This window comes from Acinonyx jubatus, chromosome C1, assembly GCF_027475565.1.
Source record: "Acinonyx jubatus isolate Ajub_Pintada_27869175 chromosome C1, VMU_Ajub_asm_v1.0, whole genome shotgun sequence".
In the NCBI taxonomy this organism is placed as follows: Eukaryota; Metazoa; Chordata; class Mammalia; order Carnivora; family Felidae; genus Acinonyx; species Acinonyx jubatus.
This window is the reverse complement of record NC_069381.1, coordinates 97,278,476-97,303,527: the sequence shown is the minus strand read 5'-3', so window position 1 is coordinate 97,303,527 and position 25,052 is coordinate 97,278,476. Positions and strand designations below refer to the sequence as shown.

The following is a 25,052-nucleotide window of genomic DNA, read 5'->3' as shown; positions in this document are numbered from 1 at the left end:
AAAACTGTTGAGGGCAACTGTGGGGAAAAAGGGTGGGGTGCAAAGTGCTTGCTGAGAGCACCGATGTCACGGGGAGGCCAGGGACCCCCACTTCCAGAGCTCCTGAGGCGGGGCCTGTGGGTGGTCTTTCTCCCACCCTAACCAGGTGAAGCAGAGCACCAGCGAGAAGCTTCCTCAGCTCAGGAAGAAGCCTGGTCTGCCCGCTGCCCACCTGCCCAAGCCAGCAGGATGGAGGCAGAGGGCCAGAGGGGCAAAAGCAAAGGGTGGCTGCCAGAACAACGGCACCTTGGTCGCGCTGGTTTTCCTGGGGGCGGGGCATTCTCAAATTCTTTCAATTAGAAATCGCAAGAAACATGCCAGCACCATAGAGAGGTTCCCCCTGGGGCCACAGCTCTGGTGCAAAGTGCAAGAATCGAAGGGATTCCACCACCTCAAGGAACCCTCACCCCCAGGTTCAGATTCAAGGTCAAGTGTCCTCAGGTCCCTCCTCCACATTCCCAGATGCCAGATCATTTAGATCACACCTCGAGGTACAGAGAGCGAGGGGCTGGAATCAGACATTAGATTTGAAATCCCATTCACTAGCCATGAGACCTGAGACTGGTCCCTCGCTCCCTGATTGTCCTCCTTCTCACCTGTTAAACTGAGATAACCCTGCCTCCAAGGAGTTCCCGTTCTAGAACAGCACCTGACATGATACCTGAGACACAGTGTCGGCACCCTTCTCTTCCTTGTCTGACCAAAATATGTTTTGTCAAAAACATGACCTGAAATCTAATTTTCTAGGCATCAACTTGGTTAAAGTGCAATACAGCAACTTCAATGTAGTGTCTAAATTGCCTTGATTCACTACTGCCCTGAATACCATTTAAGAACTGTGCTATGGGCTTAAGAACGACTCATATTTTATTAACGATGGAATGTGATCACAAGGTTTCATAGTAAATTCACAGTAGTGATTTATTATTTTTTTTTTTTGTAACAAGATCCATAAAGCATAAACACTACCCAGAAATACTTACATCACTTTATAATTGCAGGATCGCTGCTGGACTATTTAAATATTATGTTAACATTTCTGTGCTACTTTTAGTAATCAGGCTTATCTTTTTTTATGAAGCTCAGTTTTTAAGTTATATTCAGAAACATAGAATAAGGCTTCCAAGGTAGTGAACTTGGAGCAGTGATTATCAGAAAGCTTGACCTTTCTTTCTCTGCTTCTTACTGTTTTCAGGTCATAGGGTCCTGAGGCAGGAGAGAGTCTAATGGATTGTCTGCAGGACATCAAAATTTCCAGAAGACACTTCTATGCTAAAGCCATTTACTCCTGGGGAGAAGCCAGTATAACTGATGGAAAGGAATATAGGAGCCAAGGGAGAAATAACGGACTTTAGAGAAGCCTTCCGAAGGATTGGGTGCTGTTAGGAACTCTCTCCGCCATAGGGTATGGGGGAAACACAGACACCCTCAAGACACTCATCCATACAAACACACGCATCAATTACCTGCTGACAGAACTAACCCATCTATAGACAACACAGATGTTCAGATGGCTAACATATAAACCAGACACCGCCTGTCTCGTAAATTACCCTCAAGAGAAATGCACACAGATATGGAAACACATACCCACAAACAAGTGTGCGTCCCCATTTAGGGAACGCTACATCACAGAGCCCAGCCAGAGGGCATGTGAACCAAGGGCCCGATTCTCTTGGTTTTGTGGAGTGACTAACACTCACTTCCCCAGGCGCCGGGGGTGGGGGTGAGGAGAGTCAGGGTAATTAATTCCTGCCATCTCGACAGAGGACTTGCCACAGAGATACAGCCGTATCTAAACACATGCACGCAAAATGAAGGGGAGCCATGAGTAGGGTGAGAGGGGAGAGGGACACCTCATCTCATCACCCCCACACACACTGAAAAGGCGCTTGAACTCTAGCAATGAGCCACAATGCTGCATGTGTGCATGTGCGCGCGCACACACACACACACACACACACACACAACACACACACCCCTCCCCACCCCTCCAGGGCCACCTACCTCCACCCGCCTCTGCACAGAGTTTCTCCTGGCCGTAGATGTGAAAGGGAAGGACAGAGAGGGAAGACGATGAGAGCCAGGCAAAAACCTGGCCAAGCATTTTCTCAAGGGCTTTGTGAACTTCAGCATTAAGTATTCTGGCTTCTGACTTAACCAATAACGCAGAGGATGAATAAACCACAAAGCCTTAGAGTTCCTTCCCCCTCTAGGAATGCAGACTTTTTAACTGTAACATGCAGTTCGTGGACGACTGAAAATTATAATCACCATCAGAAGTAGGCACCGAAGAAAAAAAATTACCCACTGGTTAAAACAGCAGCAGGGAACAGAGTGATCTCAGGCACGCACTCCTCATCGGGGTCCTCTACTCCTCACATTGAACATTCATATTTTAATACCTTAGGCTGAAAGTTATAGAAAATCTATAAACATTTAAGGCAAATGAAATCCTGACTCCTCTAATGTGAAGTCTCCTATATTTTACTAGCCCTCAGGCAGTTTACCCTCTTTTAAAAAGAATAGCCTATTGGTTCCATGGACTGAAATGAAAACGCATCATTTTCGATTGTGTGACGCAGCTTTCTGAAACCTTCAATCTCTTTAATGTCATTTACAATGTTCCCACTGCACCAGCAACTCGAGTTATTAAGGTTTTGAAAGTGCAAAGGCTTTATCCAAAGATCCTGCATTTTATTTTGTTCTTCTTTCAAAGGGGACTCAATACGAAGCCAGTGCCAAAAATCGATATCCAATTTAAAACCGAAACAATAATTTCAGAAAGGCTGACATTCTCCTATGCAAAGACTGGGGGGAGGGAGGATGGGGGGAGGGGAGAGAGAAAACAAATTCCTTAATTTAAACCCTTTTTCACCCTGCTGGGAATACATGCACCAAGGCAGTGACGCCAACGTAACTCCTGGGCTGGGGACTTAAGATCGGGTCGGAGGCACAGTATTTTAGAACGTTGATGAACAGTGTCATTACGAACTACGTGTCCTGTATATGAACTCTACGGACTTACGGCGTCTCCAGCCGCTGTGTCCCTCCCTGATGCAGAAGCCTCTGACACCCTTAGCCTAGGACATTAGAACTGCTGCACAGCCAAAGTCTCATCCACTTACACCTTTCCTCGCCCCATCTCCCAAAATAGATTTCCTGAGAAAGATATCATAAGGAATGTCCAGTTTGAAAGGACCTAAAGGCAACAGCTAGGAAAAAAGCACCATGGTTACATGGTATGTGTTTTTCATAAACAGAACCATGTAGTGACACAGCACATCCTGGCTCCAGGCCACACTGACTGGTGTCTCCTTTCTACTTTTCCAACACTTGTCTTTTTAAGCAGAAGGCTGTTGATTCGAGAATGCTGTTTACTTTTTCAGGTACAGGTGCGTTACCAATATCCAAAGCCAATTGTGATTTTCAAAAATGATACACAAATACTGCACCACTTTTGGAACGCACAGCCCAGTAAGGGTATGTGCCAACACACACACAGAGAACATTCCGACAGCGCTCTCCTTTTCTAAAGCGAGGTGATTGAATACCCCCAACTTCCTGGGAAAAGCAAGGCCAAATACTTTGTAAAGGTTTGCCATGATACAGGAAGGCAGACGGAGGCACAGACAGGCGCTCCCTTACAGCAGGCCTCCGCCAGGTCAGCTTGCCACAACCCCCACCCCCAAGCCGCGGCTGCTCCCTCTGGCCAGGGGTGAGCCCACTGAAACCAGCGGCATTTCAGAAACCGATCACAGATGAATGGCCCGGGATCCTAAGACTGGCTCCCTCCCTTTCCTTCTCCCAAGCTCGGCCGCTTACCCAATCCCTCTCCCCACTTTCCCAATAACTACAAGAAATTCCAGCACCAGGGCCAAAGCAGCTCTTTCCCTGGTGCTAAGTGGCAGAGGTGATGAGTTGCACAGTGATGGTGGTCAGAAAGCAGGGAGCGGACATCAGCAGCTGTCACTGCGCCGGGCACTGTTTGGTCTCCCGTGGCAGGGCAGCCGGCTCTGAAGCTTTGGCGCGGACTCATCTCCGCGGGAAATGAGAGGCTCCGAGCTGCACCTGCCAGTGTCTGAGTCCCGGTGTCAGTCTTCCGCCTGGTCCCTATGAGCAGCCGGGAGGAGGAGCGGGAGGGGAGGGGCTCCCACTGCAGCCTGGGAGGGACAGCCTAGCAGGCTTGCTCGCCCTGTGTTCTAGCTGGTAGGCACTCTACGCTTCCCTGTGCAAACAATCCCCGGGGCCCACTGGAGGCGGCGCACAAAGCCTGCGAGCCCGCGTGAAGAGCCAGGTCCCGGCAGCCTTCCCTGGCCGGTGTATGGTGTGTGCAGGGGAGGGCAGGTGGAGGGAGATGGGTGGGCAATCGTGGGGTCAGGAAAGGTCTACCTGCTCGACTCGAGGGAAGCAGGGTCAGAAACAGGACAGGCAGGTTTTCTCTTTGGGGGAGAAAACAACATAAAACCACGTAGAGCTGTAAACAGTGCACATTTTCTGTCGTGACCTCTCTCTGCAGCACTTAAGGCAACAAAGAACAAAGATGAAGGCAGGCGTTTCCTGAACGGCCCGTGGCTCCCGTGGGTGATGTGGTGCTGGACGTTTACTTACACAAACACATATGTGGACATGTCACGTCTGGTTTCCCCGAACAGAATAAAGATGTGTCCCCCGGGAGCTCTACCAGGGGGTGGACCAGAAGTGACAGGAGGGCGTGGTCCTGGACGACAGGCGGGGACTAGATGCTGTAAGGCAAGGCTCCTGAGAGCCACCAGCTCCGCTTTGGTTTACAGCTGTCACAGAAGCGCCAGGGAACAGCTTCTAGAGAAGTCCCATCCACAGAAGTCAGATGTCGCCAGTCACTGTTTTCCAGGGTGGACATCCCCTGCTTCCTTCCAAATAAAGTGCGGATGGTGAAAGGACACTGGTCTATCATCTGCCAGTTTCAGTCAGCGATGAAGAAGAATAAAAAAGGATGCCCCTCTGGTATACATATATATATCTCATATATTCTTTTTTTTTTGTAATAAAGCCACAAATATAAAACTTTTAAACTGAGGTCTCAGACTGTAAGCGAAGGACAAATTTGTGAGATTTGGGGTCTATGAACTCTTCCGAGAGTACGATGAATGGAATTTTCTTCACATTGACCACGAGGCTGAAGTCCAAGCATTTGAGGACGAAAACGATTCCATCCCGTAGTCCGTTAGTGACAGCCTCGTCACTGACCAGTCTCCACTGCGTCGAGAGCCAGCGCTCCTTGTCATACTGCAGGGTGGGGCCTGCGCTGAGGTAACGTTCCAGAAAGGCCTGGAAAAGAGGGGAAAGGCCATCAGGGAAGAATCACCCCACACCCACGGCAGTGCCACCAGGGGCCTATTCATCCTGTGCTGATGAAAATGTTTCCCAGCAAACCAAGATGGAACCCAGCTTATCATACCGTATTCCCATCAGACCCTCACAACGGAGACCTTGTTGGGTAGGGAAACCTCCTTGGACATCCTCATTCCCCTCTGCCAACTTCCAACCAGAGGTGGGGGGGGGGGTGGGGGTGGTGGTGGCTGGCATCCGAATCTGCCCGGAAGCCATCGCTGAGGCACCAGCCCAGCCAAGGCTCGGCCCCACCACACATGCCACCACTTGTCCCTGTGCTGGGCCTGCCTCCTCTTGCATGGACAGTTCCTCAGGGCAAGGGCTGGCCCCGAGGGACACTGGGGAAATGTAGGCCTAACACATAAAAGGATATACTTGCACGCTTGAAAATGCATGCTGTACCACTCACAGGTTGTGTGACTGTGGACAAGTCATTTAACCTCCCTGTAAGTGGAGAGAGTAACAGCTCCTAACTCACAGGGCCGCTGTGGGGATGAAAAGATTACCTCCAGCCATTGCATGGCACAAGGGAAACCCAACCAGTGTGAGCGATGGTGATCTCCCGTGGGACCAATGTGCACAGGGCAAGTCCGAGGGATGCCAGAGCCCATGTCCTTGTCCTTCTGCTCCAACAGTGCTTAGCTCCTTAGCTCCTGGGAGTTCTTGGACAGCACCCCCTGCCCCCGTTCCGCCCCAAATGGTGTCCACATGCACTGTTCCTCTTGGGCGTTTACATCTCCTCAGACCACCACTTGAACCTCTGGACACATGAACACACCCTCCTCCAAGTGCTTATAATCACTGGCCTGACTCCCGTGTGACATTCGGCTCAGCGGTGTATTAAATCAATAACTACACTGATTAAGCTGCAAGAAAAGAATGAGCCAGCAATTCAGACAGGATATATGGGGATATAGCACTCTGGTCCTAGACACAGGATGGTTTCTATGTGCATCCCCTTCCTTCTATACCTCACTCTGCTGCCAAGTATATTATTTCTGATCTGTACGCGTATATTCTAAGGCGGGAAGTACAGCCATGCCTCAACATCCTTCTAATATAAAAATAGCTCTTACGGGGGCACCTGGGTGGCCTCGTCGGTTAAGCGTCCGACTCTTGATTTTGGCTCAGGTCATGATCTTACGGTTTCTGAGATTGAGCCCCTGCTTAAGATTCTCTCTCTCCTTCTGAGCATCTGGATGGCTCTGTCGGTGAAGCATCCGACTTTGGTTCAGGTCACGATCTCATGGTTTGTGAGTTCGAGTCCTGCGTCGGGCTCTGTGCTGACAGCTCAGATTCTATGCCTGCTTCAGATTCTCTGTCTTCCTCTCTCTCTGCCCCTTCCCCACTCATGCTGTCTCTCTCTCAAAAATAAACATTTAAAAAAATTTTTTTTAAGATTCTCTTTCTCTCTCTGCCCCTCCCCAGCTCATCCTCTCTCTCTCTTTCTCTCTCACAAAAAAGAAACAGCTCTTATGAATCATGAGAAAAAGAAATAACTCAGCAATTAGAGAAACAAAATTAATAATTTATAGAATAAATATTAATAGAAAATTAACATAGTAAAAAAGATGTTCTACCACATTAATAATTCAAGAAACAGGAATTAAAACGAAAAATATTTTTTTTCCTCTTATGTGGACAGTGATTAAAAAGAATGGTAACACCCAACACGCCAATTGTGTGGAAGAAATAAACAATCCTATCTCAGAGGCAAAGGTGTAAAATAGTAACATGCCTAGGAAGGACAATTTGGCAAGATCTGTACCTTTGATCTAGCTGTTCCTCTTCCAGAAATTTATCTTTCGGATATAGTTACACAGATGCACAAAGACATGTAAAAAAGATATTTGCTGCAACCCTGTTTAGACCAGGGGTTGGCAACATTTTCTCTAACGTAAATATTTTCAGCTTCACAAGCCACACTCTGGCACAACTGGTCAACTCAGTCTGTGTAGAGAGAAAGCAGCCATAGACGATATGGAAATAAAAGGGTGTGGCTGTGTTCCAATAAAACTCGATTAACAAAAACAGCTGAGCCCTGGTTTAAACTAGTGAAAGATCTTAATCCAGATGTGCATCGTAAGCACTGGTTAAACAAATCGTGCTATTCAGTGGAATAAGATGCAACTACTAAAGAGAACGAGTTAGATCTGTAGGACAGAGATCTGGAAGGTACTGACATGGGAAAACAGCCAAGGGATCGTTTTAAATGAAAAAAGCAAGTTTCCAAACTGCGTGTGTGTGTGCGTGTGTGTGCATAAGCTCCCATTTGTGGTTTGCTTTTTTTTCCACTTCTACTTTAGACAGACAGACACACACACACACACACACACACACCCTCTGGAAGCATACATAAGGACTCCTTATCACTACGAACAGTTTAGGGTAGTAGAATGGAGAGTTCCCCTTGCACATTATATTTTTCTTTAATGCCTGGATTTTTACACAAAGAAAGAGTGTGAAATGAGTTTTAATTCAGAAAAAGTATACATTTTTGTTTTAAATGTTTATTTTTGAAAGAAAAAAAAGAAAGAGAGAGAGAGAGATGGAGCATGAGCGGGGGGGTGGGGCAGAGAGAGAGAGAGAGAGAGAGAGAGAGAGAGACACAGAATCCAAAGCAGGCTCCAGCCTCTGAGCTGTCAGCACAGAGCCCGATGCGGGGCTCGAACTCACAGACTATGAGATCATGACCTGAGCCAAAGCCAGACACTTAACCCACTAAGCCACCCAGGCACCCCAAAAGTATACATTTTTTAAACGAAAACGAAAGCAACCAGGACAGTAAGACATCTCAAATAAAAGGAAAACGGCTTCCGTTCCACATGGTATCAGCTATCACTTTGCTTGTGTAGATGTATCATACTCGTACTTTCTTGCATTCCGTTTTTTGTAACTTAATATTCTAACAAAGATTTTTCTATTTTTAACAGGTGACATACCGTGATTTATAAGCCACTGTTCTATTTTTAAGTGATGGCCGGCGTGGAGTTATTCCAGATTATTTTGCAAAAATCACCTTCATGTATATTTGTATATGTATGTGACTGCGCTGAATACTTTTTCTAGGAGAGGAATTAGTGAGTCAAAGAAAATGGAAAACCTTACAGACCCCCACTGAATATCTCTGTATTGCTTCCTTGACGGTTGCTACTGATGAGTGACAACACAGCCACACATTGTACACGTACAGGGCGATGCGTGTACACGGGCCCTTAGAACAAAAGCCGCCAATCATTTCATGAGCACTGTATGCCAAGCTCATTTACTCCCTACCTTGTGATTTACATGTCGTGTTGCCACATTTAACATGACTTTCACACAACAGCCCTATCGGGTAGATGCTGCCACTGTCCCCATTTTATAAAAGAGGAAACAAATGTAGAGTGACTTCTACAAAGTCACCAACCAATCAACTGGTGGAGCTGGGATCTGAGCTCCCCTCTGTCTGGTGACTGGTCATTTACTCTATTCTGCTTCCTTGGCCACAGCCCTCTCTGAGATGCACAGCCGTTTCCTGCAATATCCCTGAAAGTATGCTCACGTCATAATTCAAAACACCATTCAAGTAAAACTAACTCCACGACATCCAAAACGCCTAACAGAGTGCTGGCATTCTTTCCTCCACTAATAACAGTCATTTATTCAGTCCTTACCATATGACGGGCACTGTTCTAAGCACTTCATATGAACGAGCTCTTTGAATTCCCAAAGCAGCCCGATGAGGTAGGTATTAACCATTAGCCCCAATGGATAGAGCAGGAAAGTGAGGCACAGAGCCATCGAAGCATTTGCCCAAGGTGACCAGCTTGTTGGTGGAGGAGGAAGGTTAGAAGGAGTCTGCTCGGTTCCAGAACCCGCCGAGTACCTTGAACTACTGCCTATACTGTCTCTAAGTCAAAGTCCTTCCTCTGCGTGAACCTAGAGGCTGTCAAAGGGCCATTTAACAAAAACCAATCACACCCAGATAATACAAAGTTAAGTGGGAGTCATGAATTCTCACGAGTCGGTGCCTTTAGAGAAGACTTTGACCATATTGCTCCCGGGCACACCCTACAGTGGGACCGCCCAGGCTCAGGGACAGGTGGCACCTTGGGGGTCATGCTGTTGGTGATGCAGAAGGCCAGGTGCTGCAGGATGCTCTCCATGCTGTGGTAATGCTGCTGTCGAGTGGTGCGCAGGTATTTCTGCAGAGCGCGGGCCATGGAGGGGAAGATGGCCTGGGCGGCCTCCCGGGGGTCCATCACCTCCCCTGGGGCTTTCTGCTGCTCTTCGGCCTGGAGACGCTGGATGTGGATGAAGGCCTCCTCCACGGCCACCACCAGCCTGGCGGGCAACAGAAAGTCATCAGGACGGGGCCCGCTGCAGGCTTGAGAGCAGAGCGGTGCTAAAGGGTCTGGAAGGGCCCCCGCCCGCCTCTGCGTCCCGGCCTGCCGCCAGCTCACCCAGGGCTCACCTCCTTAGCTGTCACTCCAGATGGCTGAGAGGGGACAGAGGGAGAAAGGAAGGCAGGGGAGCCAGAGGGGTGAAGAGGAAGGAGCCCTGGGACGGGGGGATGACCGCTCAAGTCGATTCTGCCACGAACGAGCTCAGGGGCCTCGCTTCAACCCTTCCATCTCCACAACGAAGGGTTAGAGGAAAAGAGCTGTAAGATTACTCAAACTCTGGCCACACACAGGGCTCTGCACACGCTGAGGGGTGGCCGGCGGTTCAGAAGCAGCCTTGCAAAGAACCAGAGCTGTATCCCCCTTGATCCAGCCACCCACACCAGCAGCCTCGGGGGGAAAAGGAAGGAAGGGGCCCAGCATCCACGATGGAAACCAACTTTGTCCGCTTCCGTTCACATGATCAGAACTTGGAAACCAACAAGGGCCTGGGGGTGTAGGAGGGGGGCCCCTCAAAGCATGGGCCACGCAGCCCAACGGCTTCAGCATCAGCTGGGAATTTGTAAGACGTGCAGATTCTTGGGCCCAACTCCAGCCCCACTGAATAGTAAGTCAGTTACTTTTGCAGGTGGGGCCCGGACCCTCAGATCCGTGCTTTAATAAGCCCTCCCGAGGGCGCTGAAGTATGAGAAACCCTGGGATGGGAGACACTCCTAAGGCTTGAGCGTGTCACGTTTACACATGGAGATTTCATTCCGGCAGTAAAAAAATAAAGAAATAAAAAGTCTACTATGACAGGGGGTTATGTCGGGGTGGGGTGGGGGGGCGACAGACCTTGCTCTCCGCTTCTTCACCCGCCGCTCGTGCTCAGCCTCTTCATAATACAACTCGTTGTGGCTCGAATCTCGGCGCCGAGCGGCAGCAGCAATCATGGCCCGGGACTGACCAGTGGCATTGTTACTGGGGCCTTTGGGGAAGGACAGTGGAGGCGGAAGAACGGTTTTAATGCCATGGGGCTGCAAAGTACAGCAGAAAGCCAGTACCTCGGTCTGTCAGTACTGTCTACCCGCCTACCCGCACATACACAAATCTCAGAAGGAGCTTCCCAGGAGGGTCGACAGGACCTCCTGTACTCATATTCAGTGCACTCCCTGGGGGAAGGAAATCTCCCCCAAGCCCCCTGGGATCAGTGGAAATGGAGAAAGAACTCAGGAGGAGATGATTAAAACGTTGGCCAAAATCAACACACGGAGTACGCTGAAGAGGTTACTCACCATTGGCTATATAAAGTTTCAGTTTGGCCACAAAGGGTATGTGGAACATCACGTTTCGGCAACAAGACAACGAGAGAGAACGAGACGCAACGGGGAGAATGAGGACAGAGATAAAAGAAAGCCACGGGACATGGAGACACGGATTATGCACAGGACAGCAAACCATGTTGGAATATCACAGTAGTCACAGTGTTTATTAAAAAAAAAAAAAAAAAGGATTTGAGGTCTGGCAGTATGGCCCGTCTGTTAATACAGACTTGGAACTCGCGGCCCTGTTCCCAGCTGCCCACAGACCACCTTCACTTTTCAGAAGGACAAGGCAGATCACATGCTTTCTTCTGTATCAACTACTTAGTTAATAACTTGGTTTCACTCGTGGGAATTTATGCTAAGTTTTCAGAGCAGGTGAAATTTACCAACCCTTTGGGAATCCCACCAGAGTACATATCTCATGAAACCACCTCCCCCCCCAAAAATGGGGAGGATATCGCCACTAAAAATTGACACCATCCATAAATCACTCGACTTGTTAACAATATGATCCTCTTATAGGGTCTGCAAAGCTCTTGCCCTGACCCAAGGCACTGAGCAAGAAATGACACTGTGTCCTGTTTCTTGCACTTAACCATCTGATAGCTCTGAAATGCAGCTCTGACGTTCCCAGGCTGGCCTCTGGCCTCCGGCCACCCACTCAGCCCCAGCTCCTAGCCAGGATTGAGAAATCCCTGTAAGTATCTCACCAGATGCCTGAACTACTGAAAGTTACGGACTCCATGGACCTAGGGAGCTGAGTCTATGGGTAGCTCATCCAAAATTTCAAAAGCGGCGTTCTGAGCAGGATGTAGGAAACGTACATCACTATTGTTTTCAATCAGAAAATCCCAAAATGAATGAACCTCCCACATGTGTGGGCTGTAAATCAACATTCCTTTGGAAGTATGTCTGCCTGCAGAAAGAGAGAGAGAGAGAGAGAGAGAGAGAGAGAGAGAGAGAGAGAGAGAACGAAAGAACAAAAGGAAGAAAGGAAGAAAAGGGAGGGAGGGGGAAGAAAAGAAAAGGAAAAAGAGAAGCAAAGCAAAGCAAAAAAATGGTTCTGAACTGAGAATGTACCATAGAGATGGACACTGAGGGGAGGGAGTACCAAACAGACGGACCATAACGTTGAAGCTAAAGAGTTGCCCAAACTGTGCTCCCTAGATCCACCAACGAGAGACACCATTTCAAGGCACGTACCATCTACATTGTAGACTTTCAGCCCGGCCATGTGCTTGGCTGCTCGGAATTTGGAGGCTGTTAGGAGATTGGGGTTATAGATGGTGAAATCTTTATAGTAATTTTCCAGAACCACCAATGCTGCTCGCTGGATACTGAGAAAAGAGGGCAAAATTAATGCAATGCTTTTTCATTGAATAAGCAGGTCCTAAATGAAAAAAAAAAAAAATCCTCTTCTGGAGTCAGGACACCAAGGGTAACCTGGCAGACTGGCAGCAGCTCCTGGGTTTCACCACCCCATTTGTCTCCGGGACGAGAATTTAAAGGTGAGACTGAGTTCCGTCATCAAGCGGCTCCCGTGCCTTCTCCCGGGCTATGTCATTAGCCACATCCCACCGAGACAACAGCTGAGAAAGGAATCAGTTATAACTTAGATTTGCTTAGGCTGCACGGAACTTTCCCGTTTTTCTCAGTTTACAAACGAGGGAAGCGAGGAGCCCACAAGGGTCAAGAGCCTTACAGATGGTGGCGGGGCTAACAGGTGAAGGGACCAAGTGTAGGTTCAGCTTTCTCAGGTCTCCGTGCAGGGGCTCCCTCTAAACCCCATCGCCCCTATTGTAAGGAAGGCTGGGCTTTCGGTTTTCTAGAAATCAGAACCAACTACAACCACACAGGGCAGAGGGCGCGTGATAGAAGCCGGCTCCAGTGGGGCGCCTGGGTGGCCAGGCTGGCAGCGCGGGGCCTGCTTGGGATTCTCTTTCTCTCCCTCTCTCTGCCCCTCCCCTATTCGCGCTGTTTCTCTCATAAAATAAATAAATAAATATAAACACATAAATACATAAATGCATGCTGCCTGCAGATATTAGTTAATCCTGATCCCTCCTCTGGGTTCCATCCTATCTGCCCCAGGTCAGCTGGAGCTCCGTGTTTCAGAGGGAGCAATACCCCTTGAACCCTCAGCTGAGACCTTGACCTTTCTTGGTCTACGAGGCCTTCTGCCCTCGGCCCTCTGCTGTCTCTGGCCCTCAGTAGAGGCATACGCAGCGGGCTCTCCCCGCCCAAGGTCAGGCCCCTAGGAGAGCAGCAGGGAAGAGGTAAGGCCAACAGGTACAGGGGCAGAGGAGGGAGGACGTCCACGCTCCCTACTGGCGGCAGAAGAACCTGCTCTTGGTCAGGACACTCACCACCTCAAAGAAAAACTTGGGTTCATACAGCACTGATTTTCGCATACCGTTGTGTCTGACTCCCACAATCATTCCAGGTAAGAAAACTGTCGTTCAAAAATCTCTGACCAGGGACACCTGGGTGGCTCGGTCAGTTGAGCATGGGACTCCTGGTTTCAGCTCAAGTCATGACCTTGCAGTTTGTGAGTTCTAACCCTGTCGGGCTGTGTGCTGACGGTGTAGAACTTACTTGGGATTCTCTCTCTCTCTCCCTCTCTCTCTCTCTGTTCCACGGCTGCTTGTGTGCTCTCTCTCTCTCTCAAAATAAATAAATAAACTTAAAAAAAAAAAATCTCTGATCGGCACACAGGAGAGCTGGAACTCCAATCTGGGTTTACAAACCTCCAGCCTATGCTCTTTCCTTGTGACGCGTGGCCCCTGTGGGACAGTGTACATGCTGACACCAACTCTACAAATTTATTTTTATCTTGCCCTGCTTATTTTCCTTCCTAGCCCCTGCTAAGTGGGTGGGATTACCAGGGTCACTCACAGTAGCCCAGGTGCCAGGACAGGGTTGCCCTCCATTCCTGGATGGCCACTGTAACTCTCTGAGTGGCTCAGGGATGTGCACTTCACAGAAAGACAACACAGCCCCCTAACCTATCAGCTGGACACTCTGTCAAACCCCGGCTCGGCTCCCCTTGTTTGGCACAGAGTCTAAAAACGATCCAGAAGTCAATCAGCTAACCTCCCTGATAGCAGGGCCATGGCAAAGCTATCCCACTTATATCCCAACAGTGCTTCAGTCAATCAATGGTCTACCCTCGGCTGCTGCTTAGTATCAGCCTCGACAGGCACACTCGAGGGAGGCTGGGAGAATCTGGCGAGACCAGCCCTGTATAATGGAAGTAAGAGTCCTACGAGCAAATGCGCGTTTTAAAAGCCCTAGTCATCCAGTCACACGGCTGCTCAATATCCCTTCCACATTTGAGTGCCTCCGTCTGCCCAGCCCCGGGAATGCAAAGGCAGGACGCAAGGGGCTGCTCGTTAGCCAGCCCTACAGAGAACCCAAGCCCTGTGACAGCTGACGGGAATACGTGTGGTTTGAGGGAGCGCAGGGAAGAGTGCAGGGAAGGTCCAGACTCCCTGAGCAAGCCAAGGGGTCCCTGAACCGAGGTTTTGTGTCACAGGTCTTAAGCCTGCTCAGTGGCTCTCCAGCTCAGAACGACCCGGGCAGGCTCCTCCTTGACGGCTGTCTCTGGTATTTTCCAAAGCGGGGCAAGAACTTCTTCACCCCCACCCCTCCATCCAGAGACTCTCTGCGGCCTGATCACGCGTGCACACACACACACACCCGCCCTCATAAGCACCCATCCCACCCCCTTCCCCGTGCACTCTCTCTCCAGAGGCTCCGGGCTCGGTGAGACCAGAAGTCCCTGCACACACAGTGTCTCAGTTCATGCACACAGACACGCTGGCGTGCAAATATTTCCTCCCACACTACCATATGCACGTGAAAGGTGAAAACATCCCTAGGCTCCTGGATTCCAGCTGAAAGGTATTTCCCTGATCAACACTTAAAACTTAAAGGGCAACTCACAGGCTATTCTCAGGCCCGTCTTCAAAGCAAACCCTCTTGTGGTTGCTGGGTTTGGCTTTTCTGTCCAGCCAGGCCACAGAGAGGAGCCCAGGGGATCCCGCTAACTCAGTCAGGGCCTGCTAGGCAGGAGAGGGAAAGCTGGATGGGAGCCCGGTGGCCCCATTTCCCAGCCTCTCCACCCCAAAACCACAGACAACGTGCTGTGCTGCCTGGAGAAGGATGTCCTGCCCAGGCGCAGCTCCAGCACGGCTTCGCTTGCCGGGGTGCCCACCCCACGCCCTGCCTCCTTCTGGCACAGGGCTGCGGGCAGACACTCTCCAAACCGGGCAAGTCCACAAGCCTCCCTCGAAGTCCACTTACGCCAAAGCCCAGGCGGCCCTGGGGAGCGCGCAGGGATGGGGCAGGGAACCCGGGAAAGGAGCTGCTGACGTTACCTGTGTGGCTCTCCGAGTCCTTGAGAACCTTTGCTCAGGAAAACTGTTCAGTTCGGAATGAGGGGGAAAAGTCAGGCAGTGATCGCCTTCCCCAGGACTGTCACCTCCACAGAGGTACCAGAGTTTCCCAGAAGCAGCCACGGACCGGGCCAGCCCCACTCCAGGCTGACAAGCTGACACAGGAGCTGAGGGACTCCTCTGGGAAGATTAGAAATGCCTCTAAGAGGGGTGCATGGCCTCGTCCATAGAAAACGAGGCCATGCCTCGTGCACCACTCAACAGATCTAGCAATGCCGGGTACAGAAAGCTCCACATAACTAAAAATAACACATAACTGAAGTCCCAACTTCAAAAAACTGCTTGTGGGGCGCCTGGGTGGCTCAGTCAGTTAAGTGTCTGACTTCGGCTCAGGTCATGATCTTTAGGTTCGGGAGTTTGAGCCTTGCATCAGGCTCTGTGCTGACAGCTCAGAGCCTGGAGCCTGCTTCGGATTCTGTGTCTTCCTCTCTCTCCGCCCCTCCCCTGCTCAGGCTCACTCACTCTCTCTCTCTCTCTCAAAAATAAATAAATAAACATTAAAAGAAAATCTTTTTTAAATGTTTGCAAAATCTGGATTAAAATGTGGGGCATCTGAGTGGCTCAATCGGTTAAGCATCCAACTCTTGATTTCGGCTCAGGTCGTGACCTCACTTGGGCTCTGTGCTCCCTCTCTCCTTCTCTCTCTGCCCCTCCCCTGCTCATGTGCTCTCTCTCAAAACAAACAAATAAACTTAAAAAAAAAATTCAATATGCCTTTTTTCACCTTTTTAAAGACAGTAACCTGCACGTGACTTAAGCCTTGTTGGTGACTCAGGATGAATGTTTCATGTGTTCATTATGAGCTGTGCCACGTACATAGCCCCGTGAAAATGTCAGACCCCACAGGAGACAGAGGCCACCTGTCCCCACGCCCCACGCTGGGTACTCAAGGCTGTTTCTTCACATCTCTTCTGTACTCCAGCCTTCACTGTGGCTATCAGATTCCTTCCTAGGTGCCGTCTCCCTACCCGCCTCTGGCAATCATCTTTCTGTTCTCATACATCCTCAGCCTGGGTATAAATAGGGAAAAGGGCTTTGGCGGACCCAAGCGAGGAACTCTACTCCAGCTAAGTGACATCCGCTATGGCACGTGAGTCTGAGGTCTATTTCAATCCAAAGTCTAAGGTCTTTTTCATGTCTATTCTGGATCCGGATTCATGCCGTGGACTGAGTCTGTCCGATAACTGACTGTAGGTTAAAAGTAACATGCTACTAATATGGCATTTGGCTTCCAGTAAAAGAGCAATTCAGCAGCCACTGAGGGGAAATCCTGCAGGGCACCAGTGCTGGCCTCGGCCATGGCCCACAATGCCAGGATGCAGGAACACCCTTGTCCTTGGCCGTTGTCAAGGTTCAGTATCTTTCTGCGCCTCTGTCCTTCACCATCTTCCAAACTTGGGGTCTTCCAAGGCCCAAGCAGGCCCAATTTCTTTTAGGAAGCCTTTTCTAAACTCTCTGGTCACCACTGATCTGTCCCTAAAACGCACAGCATCAACAGCCACCACACAGGACCTATGGGGTTTTCAAGCGTGCTACTCTCCCTCTTCAGCAAGGCCATCAAAGTCCCCAGTGTGCAAGGGACACCTCCTATGACTTCCCCCAAGTACATACCACTCACTGGCTCAATCTTGCTCCTGTAGGAAACCCCAGAATTCCAACAGGCATACGATCAGCCCAGAGCATGCATTTCATAAAACCATGGGGTTTCCAAGGCAAAAAGGGCCTCAGAGATGGAGAAAAGCAAATCTTTCAACTAGTCCCAGTCTCCAGACCAGACCGTCTCTGGGGACGGAGCGGGGGCAAGAACAATCAAGTTGGTGAGAAACCTGCCATCTCTCTTATCGCCGTCATATTCCGAGAACTAGTAATCTGACTAAACAACCCCTACGCAGAAACCCCGTATTATAGGCAGGTGGAGCCTGATGTACAGATTATAGACATGGCCTCACCCAAAACCCACGGCAAGGACCACCCCCCCAAGATGGAGAAGGCTGAGCTCAATCGATATCGTGTTCCAACATACACCCCTAGATCACGATCCAGGGAAATAACTGCTCACAGACCACACGGATTTGTGGAAAACAGCACGGTGATAGGCAGAACTGTAACAGAAATTCCCTTGAACCTGCACGTAAAGACACGGACAGGAATGCCAGGTATGTGACAGACCACACGGACGATGGAATATTTAGGGTCAGAAGAGCCGACATCATTGCCAGAGCGAAAGCACACCCCTCTACTCTGCTTGGCCCAGGCTGACCCAAACTTGAACTCGTGGGAAAGACAGGCCTGCAACGGGCCAGCACACACGTCTGAGGCAATTCAACAGCCACCTTTATTTACCTTTTTAAAAATTTTTTATTTTTATTTTGAAAGAGAGAGAGAGAGAGAGAGAGAGAGAGAGAAACAGCATTAGCGGGGGAGGGGCAGAGAGAAGGAAAGACAGAATCCCAAGCAGGCTCCGCCCTGTCAGCACAGAGCCTGATGCGGGGCTCGAACTCAGGAACCGTGAGGCCATGACCTGAGCCGAGATCAAGAGTCGCACGCTTGACGGACTGAGCCACCCAGGCGCCCCTCGACAGCCACTTTTAAATGTGAAACTCTCTGCTGACAATGTTGCCTTACTGGCCCACTTTCTTTTCAGGACAAAGACGGTGGAATGAGACGTGTCGTGGCCTCTGGCGTCTGTTACGACTGCCGTGGGAACAGAGACAAGGGGCTCGCCCTGCCCGTGCACTGCGGTAAAGACAAACACCTGGGAGCAGAGTTCGTGCTTTAGTTCCTAAGAACCTGAAAGACGTTTTTGAAAGATGAATCTGAAGGCCCAAACCCAAACCAAATCAATGTCCTACACAGCTACGCTTGCTACTGTTCCCCGCATCCCTGCTGTGGGAAACCGTGTGCACAGAGCAGCTGGTACCGGGCTTTGGTCCCAGGCAGCACGACTCTTGGCTCTATCGCTTATTCTCTGACCTTGAACTTCCTGAGTTCGAGCCTCACACTGGGCTCTCTGCTGTCAGCACAGAGCCCGCTGTGGATCCTCTGTCTCCCTCTCTGCTCCTCCCCTGCTCTCTCCCTCTCTCTCAGAAATAATAAACATTAAAAAAACTGGGAAAAGAAAAGAAAAGAAAAGAAAAGAAAAGAAAAGAAAAGAAAAGAAAAGAAAAGAAAAGAGGAAAGGGAAAGGGAAAGGGAAAGGGAAAGGGAAAGGGAAAGGGAAAGGGAAAGGAAAGGAATTCCAGAGGCGCCTGGGTGGTTCAGTCAGTGAAGCGTCCAACTTCGGCTCAGGTCATAACCTCGCGGTCTGTGAGTTCGAGCCCCACGTCGGGCTCTGTGCTGACAGCTGAGAGCCTGGAGCCTGCTTCCAATTATGTTTCCCTCTCTCTCTGCTCCTCCCCCATTCTCTCTCTCTCTCTCTCAAAAATAAATAGCGTCCAAATTCGGCTCAGGTCATGATCTCGTGGTCTGTGAGTTCGAGCCCCTCATTGGGCTCTGTGCTGCAGCTCAGAGACTGAAGCCTGCTTCGAATTCTGTTTCCCTCTCTCTCTGCCCCTCCCCCATGCTCGCTCTTGTGCTCTCTCTCTCTCTCTCTCTCAAAAATAAATAAACATTAACAAAAAATTTTTTTTTTAATTCCAGGGACAGAGGGCAAGATCCAAATACGCCAGGATCTGACTGGAGTCTGGTGACACCTGTACTTAACTCCTGAGCTTAAATATCAGTGGAGACAAATACAAATTCTATGGCTTTCCGAGACTTTAAGGTCAGCTGGCATTTAGGTTGGGAGAAAAACCAGAGACCTCTACCTTCTTGCTCTCAAGGAGGACTTGCTTGCTTGCCTGGTTTAGGTGTATTTTTTTTTAAAGTATATTTATTTAGGGGCACCTGGTTGGCTCAGTCAGTTGAGCATTTGACTCTTGATTTTACCTCAGGTCATGATCCCAGAGTCATAGGATTGAGCCTGGCATCAGGCTTTGCACTGAACACAGAGTCTGCTTAAGGCTCTCTCTCTCTCTCTCTCTCTCTTTCCCTCCCTCTGCCCCTCTCCCCAGCTTGTGTGCTCTCTCTCTAAAATAAATGAAGAAGAATCTTCGTACAGTTTATTTTGAGAAAGAGAGAGAGGGCGCACACACGCACAAGTGGCGGTGGGGCAGAGAGAGAGAATCCCGGTGAGGCTGCGAGCCCAACGCGGGGCTCGAACTCACACACCATGAGCTCATGACCGGAGTCAAAACCAAGACTTGGACGCTTAACTGACTGAGCCACCTAGGCGCCCCTTCAGGTACGTTCGAAAGATTAAATGAGATACTACATTCCAAAGTACCTGGCCCAAAGCAAGGCCACAGGTCGCTGCCACAGGAAATAAGCCAGGACACATCCCCTCTGCACAGCTTTCCTTAGTGCCTCAGACCCTAGAGTTGTGCTCCCGCCTGTTTTTACGCAGCGTCTCCTGCCAACCCCAGCCTCCTGCAAACCGGGCCCTGCTCCCGGGAGGTGCCCACGACACACGCTGTGGACGAGGAGCAGCCTCAGAGTCAGAAGGCCTAGACCCCAAATCTGCTCCCGCGGCCCTGTAGCTCTGTACAGTCCCTTCCCTTCCGGGGCCTGTTTCTCGGTCCCCGGAGCCGAGATGCCAGAGAACACCTAGGGCTGCGTGCGGATGTCTCGAAGAGCAAACAAAGGAAGGGCAGGAAAAGCATCTGCAAACTGCACGCGGCCATGGAATGCAAACGGTCCCGCTCCTAAGGGCAATGAGCATCTGGCAGCAAAGGGCTGAGGCTGGCTGCTGGCTCGATTCTTCGTGTGTCTCTGGGTGTGAAAGCACGACCTAAGCTTCCCTGCCCCTGAATCACAAAATGTTACTCTTCGCAGAAGGAAGAGAACCTTAATGCTCACCCAGGCAGAGAGAGACACAAGAAGCAAAGAAATCCGAGTCCGTCTAGGCCAAGCTTCCAATCCACATACCGATTCTCTTTATGGCGCCCCGGACAGCAACCAGCCTCTCTGCGAAAAGAAAGTTCTCGCTCACTTGGCCTTGAAATGACCTTCCTCTAAGTTCTACCCAGGGGTCCTGCCACCGCTTCCTTCTGCACCCAAACCCTCCTTTCTTGTGAAAGCTCATCAAATATTTGAAGGAAACAATTGTGGCCATAAACTTCCCCCCTTTCAACTCTCTTCCTGCGCAAATAAGGGCACCAAGGCCTAGAAACGCGTGTATGCAAATATGCACACATACGCATGCACACACAGAGAGCTCCCTGTTTTGTTCGCTTTTCCTTCGATTTGGTTGTGGCTTCCGTAATTAAATTAAGACATGCTATTAAAATCAGAAATATTCAGGTTTTAGAGCTCAGCCGGTCTGAGATCCTCACGCTTTACAGGCTTTAATGTCTCTCCGGGCAGCTAGAAAGGCCCTCCCCTGACAGGGCCAGGTGGGGAGGCCTCAGGCAGGTTTTAGCCAGTTCTTTTTAAATTAAAAAAAATTTTTTTTCACGTTTATTTATTTTTGAGAGAGAGAGAGAGTGAGTGAGCAGGGGAGGGGCAGAGAGAGAGGGAGACACAGAATCTGAAGCAGGCTCCAGGCTCTGAGCTGTCAGCACAGAGCTTGACGCGGGGCTCGAACTCACGGACCGTGAGATCATGACCTGAGCTGAAGTTGGATACTTAACTGACTGAGCCACCCAGGTGTCCCTTAAATTTTTTTTTAATGTTTATTTATTTTTGAGAAAAAGAGAGAGAGCATGAGCAGGGGAGAGGCAGAGAGAGAGGGAGACACAGAATCTGAAGCAGGCTCCAGGCTCCGAGCCATCAGCACAGAGCCGGACGCGGGGCTTGAACTCACGAACCGTGAGATCGTGGCTTGAGCTGAAGTCAGACATTTAACTGACTGAGCCACCCAGGTGCCCCTAGCCACTTCTTTTTAAATATTCATCTGCTCCCTTTGGCTCTGTCAACAAAAACAGCTTTCTTCATGCGTGAAAAACGTGGAAGCATTTCTTACATGTTAGTGCCCCACGTAAATGACAGCTGCCATTAATCTGGTTACCTCGGCGTGTGCCGACAGGAAGGCACTGAAGAGACAGGGTTCCAGTCACAGCAAAATCCGCAAGGGCTTGCTTTCAGGGCAAGTACTCATTACTCTACTAGCCAGCTAAGGATCCTAACAACCAGTCTCTCCAACACCATTCACAGGCTAGTATGAATTAGGAGCATCCGCTACATCCCAAGGACCTGGAAACAGATGTGAAAAGAACCTTAAGAGGCTTAAGCTCCCGTCGGTGGTGACCCACAGACTGTGACAGAACCTGTGACCAGGGGAGGGGTGGAGGGTTTCAGGTGAAGATCTGCGGCAGAGGCGAAGCGGAGTTGCTAAGCGTTAAATGATGGATGATGGCCACGCCGTGCGGACAACGGGCTGTAAAGTGAATTCCAGGCAGAGGAAGGGGTGTGGGCAAAGCAGGCTGGTGTGAAACAACCCTCCCAAACAACTACAGTAACAGCGACAGGGCCACCCTGCTGAGTCACAGAACAGCTTTGAGACCCTGTTGGTGGGGTGAAGTGTCTCCCCAAATCCACGTGTGTACCCAGGACCTCACGATGGGATCCCTGCAGATGTAATTACAGCGAGTTAAGGTCTTACTGGTATCTTTATAAAGAAAAGGGGACACACACCGAAAGCGCCACGTGATGACAGAGCGCTGATGTGGACGCAAACCAAGGAGTGCCAAGGACGGCCAGCAGAAGCCAGGAAGACCAGGAAGGATTCAGAGGGAGCCCGGCCCTGCCAGGACCTAGATTTGAGACTCCTAGCCTCCAGAACGGACAGAGAAAACTGTTTTAAGCCACCCAGTCTGTGGTCCCACCGCAGCTTTAGGAAGTGAACACATCTGTATTTAGGGCAAGACAGATGGAGACAGGGAAAGAGCAGGGCCAGGCTGAGAGGATGGCAAAGGTCGGAGACGGTGAGGGGGGACAGCGCAACAGAGAGGGAGTAGGAGAGAGGGAGAGCCGGCCAGGAAGATCCAGAGGATGCTAACAGTAAAGGCTGCCTGGGTACCAAGGCCTCCCTCTCTCCTACTACTCTTAGAGGCATACCTGATCCAGTGACGGCTTTTTAGGCCTGAACCCGGGGCCTTTGAGAAAAGGCTAAAATGGTTCGACTTTTTGTGACAACTCCCAGTGTGGGCGAGCCGGCAGATGGGCTCAGTTCTATCTAACTTCTCCCCACAAGACTCAGCAAGGCCGCAGCCTGGATGCGTGGCCTTCGCTGTTGGCCTGGACGTAGAGATAAAGTGACTCTGGGGTGACCAGGAGTCAGGACAAGGTGCAGCAATATTCATGCCGAGTCCCGGAGACGTGAGTATAATTAGCCCCTCAATGCCGCTGCCACCTCTCCTGGGAACCGCGCACACGAGCGTTTGCATCTCTGGGCCCTCCTGCCTTTTAATTAAAATGTTTGTCTCGAGACTGCCTTTGGGGATGTGGCTTACACAAATCCCACACAGGGAACAGGCAATGATCACCTTGGAACTTGAGGACAGGGAGGGGTGAAAATGGGAAACGGCTTGTGTTTACTGACAGACCTGGACTGGACGGTAGAAAGAGTTGGGCACAAGCCTGGATTTTCAGGGACTCTGTCACAATGGGCCAGGTGCGACACACATTGCTGCCTGAGATCCTGGGATGGGAGGCAGACTGCCGACCTTGACGGAGGCCCCACAGCTGGGGCCCTGTCCTGCTGGCGCGGCCCAGGGAGGCTCCCTTCCAGGGTGCAGGCTCCCCAGCCACACGGAAGCTGCAGAAACCTAGTTCTCTGAATCAATATTTATGGGTTGGAAAGTGTCCCTGGCGTAGGCACCAAATGGGGCTGCACGCAAGCCCTGCAGGGGCTCCCCATCAGGAGGCAGAGACACTAGAGGCCGGGAGCAGCTCAAACGGGGTTGGTCACCAAGGAATGGCCTCCAAAGTGCAGTCTGGGGGAGCACCGGAGCCCTTCTCTCTGCACTTTACGTCCCCCCTCTTAACAAACGATCACCCTGGAAAATACCCTCCCGAATGTCAGGCAGACCACACTGGGAACATGTGCAGAGACCACGCTCTGCCTCCCTGGGAGGAGTCTGGGAGGATGAGAGGTAGCTCACGGCTACATACACCGGCCTGGTTCTTCTGGTCTCAGGAGCCAGAAAACAAAACGCTGTCCCGCGTGTCGCCCTTTTAGGCCACGATGCCATGATCCACGGGGCGGGCGGTTCTGAGTGTGGCGTCAACACTTGAGACCTCCTTCGGAGGTGATCCCGTCATGGCGGGCTGTCCCTTTGGCGGTCCTTCCCGCAGCAGAAATGCTGGCAAACCTGAGACACGCCTCCCTGTAAGCGGCAGGTTCGGCTATTGCCAAGGTCTGCCCGAAGAGTCCGCAGCCCTGCTTCCGGGACAGGGCACCGACCCCATCACACCACCACCTCCCTGCATGGTCCAATTTGGGCCGCACCTGCCAGCCCTGCCTGGGATGGAAATTCAGCTTTCTCAACGTTTCAAATTACTGAGCTGAATCACACCAGATAAACATCAAAGACAACTGCCTGCTTGGGGCTAAGACAGAGATTTAGAAAGGAACTACGGTACCTCCAGACCCACCTGGGATGCCTGACTGGCATTCTCTTAGCCAGCCTCCCATTTCTCAGCCTCAGTACCTCTGGCCTTGGGAAGGACCACGGGAGCAGAGCATGAAAAGTCGGGAATTCTGAGGGCCATCAGCCTGGCCCACTAGACCTCTGCCGGCAGAGACGGAGCCAAAACGGGCACAGAGCGGAGCCGGGCAGTGGCTCTGCAGGACAGGGAACGCAGACACCTGTCCATCCACCTTCTTGTGTGTTGGCACGTCCTAGCCACCTGTGGCCCCACGGGAAGGCCATCTAGACCAGTTCTGCATCCACGGGCTCCTTGGCCATTCGGTGGCTGCGCTCTGTGAGGGTTGGCCCCTCGGGGGCTCGGAGCAGGGCTTATGGGCAGACACTGTGCGAGGGAAGCCTTCCCAGCTGTGGCCACTGCCAAGAGGCAGCTATCCAAACACAGGGCTGCAGTGTCCAGCGTCTCACACCCTCATTACAGCCACTTCGAACAGGCACCCCCGGGCCAAACCGCAAACGGCAAATTCTCCCACAGCAACGCAGATCCGAGCAAAAACCTTTCCACTCTACTCCTCAGCTTTTACTCGTTTTTATCCTTTGCTTTTTTAGGGGACTGGCAAACGTCTTCGATGAAAAGCAGTTAAACAAAACACACCTCTCTAAAAATGAAAACTGTGTACGAAACCATGATCATAAATGACATGAACCAAAACCCCCGGTGGTCATTTAAAAACACTCCCCAGCTTTGCAGCCAATGGTGCTGGGTCCTAACCAAACCCGTTGATGCCAGTCTTGAATGTGAGAGGGAGGGCCCACAGCTCAGCGGGACGGTCAAATCTGATCGGCGGTGTAATTACCAGCTTGGAT

At 50.7% G+C, this 25,052-nt stretch overlaps 1 protein-coding gene across 1 annotated transcript in view; it reads right to left on the bottom strand.

Moving 5' to 3' along the window:
• Positions 1–5,049: 5,049 nt before the first annotated feature.
• Positions 5,050–25,052, bottom strand: part of VANGL1 (VANGL planar cell polarity protein 1) — a 47,218-nt gene continuing 27,215 nt past the window's right edge. The window contains exons 5-8 of the mRNA XM_027058274.2: positions 12,305–12,438; positions 10,632–10,764; positions 9,504–9,738; positions 5,050–5,349 (exon numbers count right to left, since the gene is read on the bottom strand). Of these exons, the coding sequence (XP_026914075.1) occupies positions 5,089–5,349; positions 9,504–9,738; positions 10,632–10,764; positions 12,305–12,438 (763 nt within the window). The 3' untranslated portion in view covers positions 5,050–5,088. The remainder of the gene's footprint in view (positions 5,350–9,503; positions 9,739–10,631; positions 10,765–12,304; positions 12,439–25,052) is intronic.